The sequence below is a fragment of the Dipodomys merriami genome, unplaced genomic scaffold (assembly GCF_024711535.1).
Source record: "Dipodomys merriami isolate MVZ:Mamm:240054 unplaced genomic scaffold, mDipMer1.0.p SCAF_37, whole genome shotgun sequence".
NCBI lineage: Eukaryota > Metazoa > Chordata > Mammalia > Rodentia > Heteromyidae > Dipodomys > Dipodomys merriami.
The window spans coordinates 970,215-984,044 of record NW_027205270.1 but is presented as its reverse complement, the minus strand read 5'-3'; the positions used below and the strand labels follow the sequence as shown (position 1 = coordinate 984,044).

General features: G+C 46.1%; 1 protein-coding gene across 21 annotated transcripts in view; it reads right to left on the bottom strand.

Moving 5' to 3' along the window:
* Window positions 1-538: 538 nt before the first annotated feature.
* The window catches only part of Dysf (dysferlin), a 209,299-nt gene continuing 196,007 nt past the window's right edge, over window positions 539-13,830 (bottom strand). For all 21 annotated transcript variants that reach the window (XM_069988937.1, XM_069988939.1, XM_069988942.1 and 18 more), the window contains 5 exons: window positions 12,954-13,053; window positions 6,662-6,840; window positions 5,253-5,362; window positions 3,881-4,028; window positions 539-815 (listed from right to left, as the gene is read on the bottom strand). In XM_069988937.1, coding sequence (XP_069845038.1) covers window positions 777-815; window positions 3,881-4,028; window positions 5,253-5,362; window positions 6,662-6,840; window positions 12,954-13,053 — 576 coding nt within the window. In that variant the 3' untranslated portion in view covers window positions 539-776. The remainder of the gene's footprint in view (window positions 816-3,880; window positions 4,029-5,252; window positions 5,363-6,661; window positions 6,841-12,953; window positions 13,054-13,830) is intronic.

The window sequence follows — 13,830 nt, the reverse complement described above, 5'->3', positions numbered from 1 at the left end:
AGTGGTTGCCACAGTTCCAGGCATTATATTTTTCTCCACAAATTTAAGAAGCAAAAGATGACTATGAATCTCCTTCTGCGGTTTTGTTGAGGACAGATCCTTCTTAGAAATGTCTCGGCTCCATGCCATCCCCTCATATAGTCTTAACATGTTCCATCCATATCTTCTTGACCAAGCCAGTGACATGCCTCTTGTTAGACCAAGTCAGTCTCAGTACATGCTCCATACACAGTATCCCTTGCCATCCACTCTCCAGTCTCCCTGAGTTTTGCATCATGACCTATAGAAGCCAGCCCTAGGAATGGGGCCACGTTTAGACTGAAGCCAAAGCTGGAAGAGGCAGAGCAAAAAGACAACACATGCCTGGATAGAGAGGAGAGAAGGCAGAGGCTGCTCACCTCAAAGTCTCCCCTTAGATCCTGACTGCTTCTACCTCCAAAAGACTATACTAGAAATGCTCACACCCCACCTGCACCCCAACTTACCTACACACATCCCCCTACAGTCACCCTTGTAGACACACATAAACCAACAGCCATTGGTTCAGGATGCTTTATACGGAAATACATACAAGCTGACACAAAAGGGGAGTTGGGAGAAGGAGATGATGAAAGTGAAGCTCCAAGGCAGCACCTCTTGGAGTCTGTGTGAGTCCCTCCATCCACCTGCCTGGCAGGACCCTCAGGTCTGAAGTAAGTGGCTAAGTGGAAGGAGGAGCAGGCCAGTCCTGAGACCAGAGGGCAGCCGGCGCCCCCGTGTCCAGCGCAGGGAGGTCCTCAGCTGAAGGGTTTCACCAGCTTCATGGCAGCATAGTTCTAGGGGAGGAAGGAGGCGGGGCATGTGGTGATTCCTTCAGGGCAGGCACAGCGGGGCTGCAGGGGCTGAGTTGCAGGCAGGGGGCTGGGACAAGAGACTCATGGCCCTTCCTCCCCCAGCCTGCAGCCAACCCTACCACCTCCTGCCCTGTTTCTAGATTGAACACTCCACCTACAGGTTCTGCGACCAATTAGGAGAACCCGTTCCCTTCTGGAACTGCTCACACCTGCCCATCTTGATCAGTGCTGCCTAGGTTGCTCATAATTCAGCCCCTCACCCAGCCAGTGACCAAGGAGGTTGTAGTCACCCAGGGCCTAGCCAGGGGGAGCCTGTCCTGCCTGGTTTCAGGTATGAATGGCCAGGCCATGATCCTCCTCCCTCCACTCCCACATCCACATATGCACACCGGGGACCTATGCTCACCAAGCTCTTGTCCAGAGAAAGAAAATGACAAAATGAGAGAAAGAGACAGAGAGAGAGACTTGGGTGGGGGGGCGGGTGGGATACAGGCATAACCATGCTGTAGGCTAGCAACAGAGATGGGTCCCCCTTGATCAAGCCCTGTCTGCTGTAGGACTGACAGGAACCTCTCCTCCCTCCCTGCTACTCCCTCCAAAACACCATGAAAACATACACAACACAACACAGGGCTCCTAATTGGGACAGCATGTTCCCCAGCGCCGGCCTGGGGAAGCCAACCCTGGAAACAAAGCCGGCCTCCTTCCTCGCCAAATCGCCTCCCGCCTCCCCATGCTGGCCCTGCTCCCAGCTGGCAGGGAGGGCAGAGCTGAGAGGAATCAGACGGCTGCCCCTCTCATCCACCCCCTCCCAGGGGAATGTCCAAAAGGGTAGGGGATGGGGCTGACTAGAGGGAAGCAGCTCCACCTTGGGCACCTCTGCCCTGGATCTGGCTTGGGGCAGCTGGAAGAGACTCTCTACCTCTGCCTGAAAGGCAGGGGATGGGACTAGCCCCACCCTACAGGTGTGGGCCAGGCCAGGTAAGTGTATTACTTCAGTGGAGGCCAGCAGCATTCCCTCCCAGACTGTGATAAGGCAAATGAGCAAACAGTCTATAGCCTTAGGATCCGTCCCCAGCACGCCCAGGCTGAGAGGGGGAACTTCAGCAGGGTCGGCATTTAGAGGGAACAATTGCCAGACAACTGAAAGGAGGCCCAGAAAGCAGGGGAAGGACTCTGGCCAAGACTCCAGGGGGGCTATTCAGCCCCTGCCCACAGGACCCAGAGCTAAAGCTATCCCCAGGGAAGAAGAAGAAAGACCACAAAGTAGGAAAGAACTGGAAATCTTCCCTTTTTCCAACTGGTTCACAGAGGCTCCTTCCCTAGGCCCTTGAAACCTAGGTCTGCCACCAAAGGACCCCACAGGATGGGGCCCAGCTGGCTAGGGGCTGAGTCAGGTTAGGTGCTCGGTGGTTGTGACGTTATACACTCTGCCTTCCCCAGGGCTCAGGAGGAGGCATCAGGAGAAGGACTAAACCACAGGTGTCTAGGACAGGTGAAGAATCAGTCACAGAAGACGGAGGCTGACACCATCCAGCCCTCTCTGTATGTACATGGGAAGGCCTTGCCTAGGTCATACAAGTCACAGCTACAGCCGGCGACCCTGAGTTCAAAGCTCTATCTTGCACAGGGTGTGAACTACAACATTATGAGATCCAAGAATGGATCCTTCCTCAGGAGACTGGGGCCCAGGCCAGGACTCTGCATTCTAGAAGTTCCCTGGAGATGCTGATACTGCTGGGCCTCAAACTACACTGAGAAGAGTGGGAAACTGTCTGTTCTCCGATGCTAAGCCCCTCCCCCTGTGCTGATGGAATGCTTCACTGTGAAGGGCAGTTGTTCTTATTCTCTGGTGTCAGTGCCTCCCAGGAGACCTAGAGTTCCCTGGGGGACAAGCCCCATCATCACCCTCTGGTGCTTGTGTTTTGACTGTGAAAATCAGCTTATCAAGGGAATGATGTCACCAATCTCTCTACTTTTATATAGCTTTGAAATGCTCTTGTTAGAACATTTGTTTTCATCATTACGTGAAAATCCAGGTGTTAGGCTGAAAATACACAGAACCCTTCAAGGGTCGAGAGCACCAGAGACCCTCAAGGACTGGGGTACCGTCGTTTCATGGTCCCTTGTTGAGCTGTGAAAGGTAGGGGACCACAGGCAGGGAACAAAGACCTGTACCCCACTTCTCTAGACAGGGCCCCATGGAGCTGTGGCCCAACAGCTCTAGCTGGGGTGGCTCTGGAAACCCTGCTGGGCTCTTTACCAGGTGTCTCTTGGCTTCTTACCAAGTATGTACAATGCCAAGGAGTGGGTCATGGCCAAACCCCTTTGGTTCTCCACAGTATGAATCTCCACCCTCTCCAGGCCCACCTAAGACTTAGCAAGTCTTGTCACCAAGACAGAGGGGCTGTCACGCCTGCTGTGCCAGCCACTTCCCTTCCTCCACCTCCCTGGGGAGGCTCCCTATACCTCCAGCCCCAGGAGTCTTGCTTCTCTCGACCCTTTTATTTTGGGGGGGGTGACAGTCCTAAGGCTTGAATTTAGGGCCTGGGTGCTGCCCCTGAGCTTCTTTTGCTCAAACGTAGGGCTCTAGCATGTGAGCCACAGCTCCACTTTTGGCTTTTTTTTGGTGGCTAATTGGAGATAAGAGTCTCACAGGTTTTTCTGCCCAGGATGGCTGTGAATCACAACCCTAAGATCTCAGCCTCCTGAGTAGCTAGATTACAGGCGTGTGCCACCAGCCCAGCTCATTTCTCAACCCTTTGACTGCACATCTTCAGGGCTTACTAAAGATTGCTAGGTCACCTTGTCAAGGTCAAGAACTCTTTTCCCCATGGGCTACAGGTTCTACGTATTGAGTATTGTCTCCTTGCCAGAGTGTGGACTCTCAGAGTAGGATCAATATCTCCTCAGCCCAGGGACTCCCCCAGGACAGATTATGTCTCCATCAGACTGAAGAAGGCCCTTGAGAACAAGGAGGATGGGCTCCCCCATCAGACCACGAGTTCCCCCAGTCAGCCTCTGCCTCCCCAATCAGTCCTGCTCACCGGGAAGGCATAAACGAAGATGCCCAGGAACAGCAGTAGGATGAAGAGAATGATGAAGAGGATGATGGCACACCGGAAGCGTCGCCACAGGATAAACTTCATTGTCTTGTATGGGGAGGTGAACCATAGGAAGGAGGTATCAGGACGCCTGAAAGTGACATCCCAGAGGTTGGTTAGTCTCCTTTACAGGGCTGCTTTCTCCCAACCCTACTCTCAGCCTAGGGACAACAAATAGCCCCACTCCCCACATTGTGATCCCTCAAGGACCTTTCTAGCCTCCATGTCCCATGTGCTCCTGCTAAACTCAGCTGTCTTGATCTGCATCCCCAATCCCTAGAGGTTCTTCTGGGTGCCATTAGACTATGCTGCCCTCCTGGTCTTGCAGTGAAATCCTGTTCCAGTCATCCTCCCTCCTGATTTTGGACTTAATCACAAGCTACACATGGGATCCTCAAGGCTGCCCTGTTAAGTGAACAATGTCACCCTGGGCAACCTATAGGCCAAGCCATCTGCCCAAACACACATAATTCTCAGGGGGATGGAGAGAAAGGAGCTCATAAAAATAATTCTTACTCCTAGTCAAGAACTTCTAAGCCTTTTCCTTAGTCAGCACCACAATTCCATTAACAGCAGAACTTTGTGTCTCAATCAAAGACAAGTTAACATCTGATTTCTCTTCCTGGGGTCTCAGGGCTTTCTCTTTTCTCTCCAGTTCCAAAAATTCTGGACTAGAACACCTGTCGCTGCCGTGCCAGCCTCACGGCACATGGACAGCACTGTGATTACATTAAGCATGCCATGGTAGTAGGGTTGAGGGACCCACCAAATATAGTCTTAAACCCCCAAATTATCTTTTCATGACTGTCCAAGGAACTGCAAAGAATGGTCCTCTGGCTTGGTTGGTCTATCACCCTAAAGGCCCTTGGTGTAATGAAGATAGGGAACAGTTTCTGCATTTCATAGATAACATTAAGGTTGAGAGGTCATTTGAAAGCCACCTTGATAGCAGCACAGAAAGTATAGGTGACTGGGAAGACTTTGATCAGATTCCAGAGCAGGTGAGAGAACTTCTGCTTCCCGTCTCTGGGATTAGAAATGACCTAACATAACTTGACTGAGATTGTTTCCTCATCTATAAAAGGAGGATAAGAATTACCCCTCAGGGAGGGCTCCCAAGCACAATGATACATCATATGCCCTATGATAGCATGTATGCCACAAAGCCAACAGGCATCCATTAAAGCCCGCTTGAAATAGCTGAGGAGCCCAGCACCTCCCAAAAGAGTGCCTATCACCTGCTTCTCTCTGAGCCATGTGGGCCTTATAATCACCTAGCTATGCCTGAGGTCAGAGACTAGGGGCAGGAACTAACCTTGGATCCTCCAGTTTCGGATTCATATTGGGCTCATCCCGTCCCTGGCCAGCAGGCCGTTCTTCATGCTCGCTCTCTGCGACAATCTCCAAGGTCATTTCCAACTTTCCCTGTGGACATAACATGGTGAGGGCCTCTGCCCAGAAACCTGAAGAGAAGCCAGGCAAAGACAAACCTAAAAGCCATGTGACTATTATTTTTAAGATGTAGGATTGTCCTCATCATAAACCAGTATTCCTTACAGAATATTTAGAAATGACAGAAATGTCTAAAGAAGACCACCGCCCACACTTCCACAATATGGAGAGCAGCCCTGCTATGTTTCTAGCCATCACAGCTGAATGTATGAAATGTCATACTGGATATTTCATTCTATAGCTTGCTTTTTTCATTTAGGAATATATTTCATTAGATAATTAGATATTCTTTCAAGTTATGTTTCTAATGACTGTAAAACGTTCAGTCCATGGTTGGTTAGCCATAATTTACTTAGTAAACTACTTATTTAGGTTCATTTAGGTTGATTCCAACTCTTTGATATTATAAATAGTGCTACAATAAATATCCCAGAAGCTAAATTTTTAATTTTATCTGGTTATTTCTTTAGAAGAGAATTTAGAAGTAGGGGATAGAGTCCAAGGGCATAAAAAAAAATCTCATTAAATCTCTCATTATATGTTACCAAATTGCCTCTCCACACAGTGAAACCACTAATGCTCCTTGCAGAAGTAAATGAGGTCTGTCTCTCTGCATCCTCACCCCACATGAATAGTTCTATTTTTTTAATCTAATGTAATAGACCACAAAAAAATCACCCTTAATTACTAGAGGGAATAACCCTCTTTTTCACATCTAATGGGCTTTTGTACTTCTGTGAATTATCTGTGTATGTCCTTTGCTTGTATTTTTTCTTTAGGGCATTAAGTATTTCTTATTAATCATTACAGTTCTTTATAGAATAAGAATATTTTATTTCAAGGGCCACTTTAGAATTGGCTGACTACCTGCTATTTCTAGGAAAACACCCAAAAAAATAACTTCCTCTCCAGGCTGCTCTGGACTGAAAAAAGGAAGTTCCTCCAGTCTCTTAAACAGACTTCTCAGCAAGAAGAAAATAGGCCTGAGACAGTCCTCTTCAAATGGGAATGCAAAACCTCTGCCTAGACACTAGTAATCCGAGATCACAGGAGGACTCAGAATGGATCCCTAGCATTCCATTTAAATGGGCTCCTCCTTGGATGTGACCTCCAGAGAGAGGAAGGCTGGGAAGAGGGCATGGGGGAGAGGGAGAATGCCTTGGAAAGTCAGGAGAGGGAGAAGGGCAGAATAGTGCATGGGCATATGCCTGCTGAATGCCATAGAAGAAACTACCCAATGCCTTCTACCAGGCCTGGAGGGAGCTAACTTACCGCCAAGATCTTCTTTTCTCCCTCTTCTGCTACACAGGGCCACCAGCCCTTCACCGTCTTCTGCTCAAAAAGGGACACAAACCATTCTGGGTGGAAAGTGTCATCTAGCTGATCCAAGGAGCATTTCTCAGCCGTCTTGGCTGGCTTGGGCATGTGGTTGAGATCTAGCTGCAGGGAGCCTGTGACACAGAGGTGTTCTTTAGCCAAGGATGCCTTAATCACTGCCAGCCTGGGGGAGGTAGGTTCAGCCCTGGGACAGGCAGGTTCAAGAAAAACTTACTATTATCTCCTCAGCTTCTAGTCATGGCTTAGCTGTGGGTCAGGTTCAACAACGTCACCATTTCCTGTTCTCTCCACACAGCTTCTCAGCCATCTACCCAGGCACCTTGTGTCCATTTACCCACCATAATGACCTCCCTTAACAAAGTTACCCACCTACCTCTGTATACAAGTGCACTCACACTCCCATTGTCCAGATACATCTAGATACATCTAGATACATCCAGATACATCACACTCCCATTGTCTAGATACAACAGTTGTGGGGCTGAACTCTGGGCCTGGGTGCTGGCCCTCAGCTCTTCAGCTTAAGGCTAGCACTCTACTACTTGAGCCACCTTCTTAGCCCCTACCCACCAATTTTCTTTCTGTTTTATGTTTTTTTTTAATATATACTTACACAAAGAAAGAGGATTTGTGATGACATTCCATACATGCATATAACATACTTAAATCATACTCATCTATACCCACCAATTTTTAAGGTATTTTTATAATGATAGTATCTACCACAAAATTTATCATTTCAGCCATTTTTGAATGTACAATTCAATGGTACCAACTACAGTCACAATGTTTTCATTTAGAAACTCTAGCTATTAAACAACAGTCCTTACCACCTCTCCCCTCAGCCCCTAGAAACCTGTATCTTATTTTCTGACACTATGAATTTGCCTCTTATAAATATTTCATATAAGTAGAATCAAATTTGTCTTCATGTGTCTAGTTCATTTCACTCAGCATAAAGTTCATCCACAATGTATGTCAGCAATATTACTTTCATGGCTGAATTATATTCCATCACATGTACATAGCACATTTTATCTATCCATTCATGTGTTGATGGACACTTGAGTCCCCCGCCCCTTTTTCTCTGGGGCTTGAACTCAGGGCCTAGGTAGTATCCCTGAGTCTTTTTGTGCTCAGGGATAGCACCCTACCACTTGAGCCACAGAGGCATTTCTGGCTTTTTCTGCATAGATTATTGAAGATAACAGTCTCACAGACTTTCCTACTGGGTCTGGCTTCAAACCACAATCCTCAGATCTCAACCTCCTGAGGTTGAGATAGGATATAAGCATGAGCCACACATGTCTGGCTAACTTGAGTCCCTTTTACTTCTTTTTTTTTTGGGGGGGGGTCCAGTCGTGGGGCCTGAATTCTGGGCCTGAGCGCTGTCCCTCAGCTCTTCAGCTCAAGGCTAGCGCTCTACCACTTGAGCCACAGCACCACTTCCGGCTTTTTTTCTTTTTGCTTATGTGGTGCTGAGGAATTGAACCCAGGGCCTCATGCATGCAAGGCAAGCACTCTACCACTGAGCCACCTTCCCAGCACCCCCTTTTTATTTCTAACTGTTGTGAATAATGCTGCAGTGGTTTTTAGTGATTTGGGATAGACACCTAAAAATACAGTTTCTGGGTAATATGTTAACTTTGTGTTCAACTTTTTGAGGAGTCATCAAGCTGTTTACCTCAATGGCGTCATCATTTTACAATCACACCAATGATGTATATGTGTTTGAGTTTCACAACATCTTCACCAACACTTGTTATATTATTAGTATTGCTGATCTGGTAGTTTGAAGAACCTCCTGTGTCTCATTCATCAGTCTCTCCCATCTACCAACTTAGTCATCCAAACAGTCATCTTTTTATATTGTTCCATCTTATCAACCTAAAGGCCATCATTTTTTTTTCCTTTTCAATTCCAACCATTAGTTTAAAACATGAAAATGCATGTACTTTTAGTCTTTGAGTTTTTGACCTACAAAAAGAGCAATCCTACGTGGTTTCACCTAATCCAAGGACAATAATGTAGAGTCAATGACTCTGGAATACAGGTTACTGAAGTGATTAAGTGAGAAATGTAAACTCTTTAAAAACTGTTTTCTGAGGCCAAATTAAGGAAACCCTTGAGCACTGTGGAAAGGAGACTGGATTTCTTCAATATACAATGCTCAATTACTGCAGTTGAGCATTGGATCTATTATTCTCTAGTTTAATTGCCTTCTATATGCATTCATCTTCTTCAACTTTTTCCATAACCTTACATAATTACTACTTTTGAACATTAATAGTTAGACCCCTTTGATCCATTTGTTCAACTCTACATCCCCATTTATCTATCTATCCACTTACATTTCCCTCCATCCAATGCAAATAAATGTTAATTCTTAACTTAAACTATGATCCCAATATATTAATTAATTATGACTGTGTACCCACTAAGAAATAATCTTTAGCCCAGTGCCAGTAGCTCATGCCTATAATTCTAGCTATTCTAGAGGCTGAGATCTGAAGATTGTGGTTCAAAACCAGCCAGGGCAGAAAAGCCTATGGGACTCTTATCTTCAATTAACTACCAAAAAAAGCTGGAAGTGGAGCTGTGGCTCTGATGATACAGCACTAGCTTTAAGCAAAAAAGCTCCAGGATAGCGCCCAGGCCCTGAGTTCAAGCCTTAAGTCTGGCATGAAAAAAGCAAGCAAGCCGGGCGCTGGTGGCTCACGCCTTTAATCCTAGCTACTCAGGAGGCTGAGATCTGAGGATCATGGTTCAAAGCCAGCCCGGGCAGGAGAGACCATGAGACTCCTATCTCCAATAAACCACCAGAAAACCGGAAGTGGCGCTGTAGCTCAAGTGGTAGAGCGCTCGCCTTGAGCTGAAGAGTTGAGGGACAACGCCCAGGCCCAGAATTCAAGCCCCACGACCGACAAAAAAAAAAAGAAAAAAGCAAGCAAGCAAGTAAGCAGGAAAGAAAGAAAGAAAGAAAGGAAGGAAGGAAGGAAGGAAGGAAGGAAGGAAGGAGGAAAGGGGAAGAAGGAAGGACAGAAGGAGGGAAGAAGGAAAGGGGAGGAAGGAAGGACAGAGGACAGAAGGAGGGCGGGAGGGCAGGAGGGCGGGAGGGCGGGAGGAAAGGTCTTTATTCCCTTCAGCCCCTAGAAACCTACATTTTGTCTCTAGAAGTTTGTTTATTTAATCACACAGAGAAACATACATACATTGCACACACATAACACATTCATATTGTCCTAACATGATCTACATAATACTGTAAGGAAACAGAATTATATCTGGGTGGTAAGATTATAAATTCTTAATTATTTCCTTTGAAAATCCAAAAAGTAATAAATATTCAACAGATATAAGACAACTATAAACATAGTATAAAGGTGGAAAAGAAACAAAAGGTAGTTTTTGTTAGTGGTTTATTAAGTTCGATTTTGTGTGTGTGTGTGTGTGTGTGTGTGTGTGTGTGTGTGTGTGTGTGTGTGTGTGTCCTTGTGTGTCCTTGTGTGTATGAGTCTACTAGTCCTGGGGCTTGAACTCAGAACCTGGGCACTGTCCTTGAGCAATTCTGCTCAAGGCTAAGGCCCTACCACTTGAGCCACAGCTCCATTTCAGGCTTTTTAGTGGTTAGTTGGAGATAAGAGTCCCATAGACTTTTCTGCTACCTTCAAACTTTGATCATCAGATCGCGGTCTCTGAAATTGCTAATATTACAGGCATGACCCATTGGTGCCTGGCCTTAAGTTTGATTTTTAAAAACAAAGGATGAGCCTGTTTGTCTTTATTTTGAATATTGCTTACTCATTCAGTAAAAATGCAATTTCTTTGTTTTTCTTTAGAAAATTAGATTTCTAATGCCTCATTCCATAAGGAATAGATTGATGCCAAAAAATTTAAGTCTGTAAATGAAAGAATTTCATAAAAATTACCAATTAAGCCTGGCGCCAATGGATCATGCCTGTGATTACAGGCTACTCAGGAGGCTGAGATCTGAGGTTCAAAGCCAGCCCGGGCAGGAAAGGCTGTGAGACTCTTATCTCCAATAAACCACCAGAAAACCAGAAGTGGCACTGTGGCTTCAGTGACAGAGCACTCGCCTTGAGCTGAAGAGCTGAGGGACAGCACCCAGGCCCAGAGTTCAAGCCCCACAACAGAGAAAAAAAATTACAAGTTAAATAAAAAAGGAGAGAAATTATTTGCAACATGTTCTCAATATATAAAATGCACTGAAAACTAATAATAAAAATGAACATCCCCAAACCATGATTTTAAAAAGCTTACCAATAGTAAGAATAATATATACTAATAAATAATAATAAATACAAATTTAAAGTAAGATGAAATATGCTGTTGGAATTTTTTTAATGTAACAGTGATTGTAAAGGTTTAGGGAAAATGATACCCTTGTACAAACAATACACACAGGTAGAAATGTTAACAAGTACAACCTTTCTGAAAAAAAGTTGAATAAAATATTTCAAAGTCATGAAAATGCACAAATTCTAACTAATCTACTTCTTAAAGTTAAGGGAAGTTATGGGAAATAGGCCCAAAAATGTATGCCTGGGGTGTTACATCCAAAAACCTAAAGACATCTTGAGCATCCACTACTGCCACGAGAGTTAAAGTAAGCTAAGCTCAACAGGACTTATCTGCCTGATGGACCATCAGGCTAGCTTCAAGTGCAGTGATAGAGAGGTCATAGTAGACAGATATCTGCTGACTAGGATGCTCATGAAATACTAAGTTCTCCCCAAATCAGGATATACTAACTACAGTACTAAATAATATGTGGATGATGTCATATATGTATGACACATATAAAATGCCTATATGATACATATGTAAATGCCTTTATATCTGGAATAATAAATAATTGTATATGCTAAGATGTTCATGGAGGTTATCTCTGTGTGGTAACATGAATGGGGAGAAGTATGACTTTTATCCACATTTTTTCTAATATTCTATAGGAGTCCTATATAGAATAATAAGTAAAGTAATACAATCCATATCTGGTGGCACTGTTTTCCTGGAGTCTTTTACAATGAGTCCTGCAGTAGTTTTGTTCTATGACAAGACAAGGTAGCAGAGCTGGGGACAGGAAGAGCAGCCTTTGCTCCTCAGAACCCCTCTACAGGCCACAGGCTCAGCTAGAGCCAGCTCCTTTTTCTGTTCAGTGACGGATGGTGCAGTCATCTGTCTAAAGCCACCCTGTTCCCAGGTGGCCAGGGCTCCTTATTTCCTGGGCTGCCTTCCTCATGGGGTTACATTTTTTTGGGTGGTGTAAACTTCACATAACAATGCCACACTTTAGAAATGTTAAAGTATGCAAATAAGTGGCTTCCAGAATATTCACAGAGTTTGATGAAATTTGTTTCGTAAGTTTGTTGTTGTTGTTGTTTTGGTGACACTCCTGGGGTTTGAACTCAGGGTGTGGGCACTGCCTGGGATCTTTAGGGCTTTAGGCTACCGCTTGAGCCATAGCTCCACTTCTAGAATATTCACAGTAATGCAGTCTTTACCACCATCTATTTCCAGAACATTTTTATCACCCCCAAAATAGCCCTCCTGTGCCCATTAGCAGTTCTCCTCCCTCTCATGCCTCATTAATGAGTTCTTCTTCTCTATGTGTTTGCCTGGTACAGACATTTCATAGGCATGGATTTGTGTAATATATGTCCTTCCATTTGTAATCCCCCAGCACAGGATGAAAAGCCACTTGATTTTAGGGGCTCCTTCTGCCTACATAGGGGGGTGAAAACATCCTATCAAGCATGAGGCCTGGCAGCCATTACAACCATCACACCGGTGCCCTGGTTCAGCCTGCGCTCCCTTCTCTTCCTTTCCTCCCAGAGCCCCACCATCCAGCCCAGCCTGTGGCTGATGCCACTCAAGGCCATTCTGACCACTCTGACCCTGCTCTGTGTCTCATGCTTCACTCAGAGCTGGGACCTGGGTTACAAAGCCCCCTGCAGGCAGAATGCAGGCCACTCCTCCTCCCCAGCTTCACACACACACACACACACACACACACACACACACACACACACACACACACACACACACACACAGCCCCTTGATAGGCAGCTCAAACCTGACCAGAAAGGAGGCTCACCAAAGGAAAACACACACACACACACACACACACACACACACACACACACACACACACACACACAGCCCCTTGATAGGCAGCTCAGACCTGACCAGAAAGGAGGCTCACCCAGAAAATCATCAAAGGAAAACTTGTCGTTGTCCCAGATCTGGAACACCACTCGTGCTGGGATTTTGCTCTCCGTCTTGTCCAGACTCCAAAAGGCATCCTGACCCAGAGAAGGAACAGAGAATGGAGTGGACAAGCAAAGTTAGAGGCTGGGGTCTCTTCAGTCTGGAAAAGATAATGACTGGGATATTCCCTGACGGTCTGGCCAGAGCCAACTCCTGAAGGGAAGACTGGAAATCCAAGGCAAGTATTTTGTTCAAAGTTACAGGACAGGAAGTGGCAAGCTGAGATTCAAACTCAGGCAGTCAGGTTACAGAAGCTTGAAGCCCTGCTCTGCACAAGTGATCCTTGGTGATGTGATAGGTTGGCTGAGAACCTGGGGGTCTCCCCCTCACCCTGGAAATAACTGTGGCCCATGATTGTAAGGAACTGGCACTAGGACAGGAACCTCAGCTCCTCCATCCCCATCCCCTGCACCTCCAAGAGCCTGCCTCAGGCTGGAAGAAGGAGAGGATACTTCTTCCCAGCCTCTCCCTCACACCAGCTCCATCTGCAGCCAGATCTTCAGAGCCACTTCCCTCAGAGGCTTCACTGAACATCTAAGGGGTACAGGCCTGAGAGTAGCCACACTTAAAGGTCAGTCACTGAGCTTTCTTACACACACTGGTTCATTTTTTTTTCTCTCACTGTGGTTTGATCTGAGCAGGTAGCAAGAGAGATGAGTCTCTCTTGAGGAGTAGGCTCCATAGACTAGGCGGGGGGGCCCACTGCTGACAACAGGTTTGCTGGCTCTAGTTGCCCACCAAACACAGCCTTACTGTCTATCTCAGGCTGTGAGGGCTGTATGGCCACCTCCAGTCTCCATGACCAGTCATGC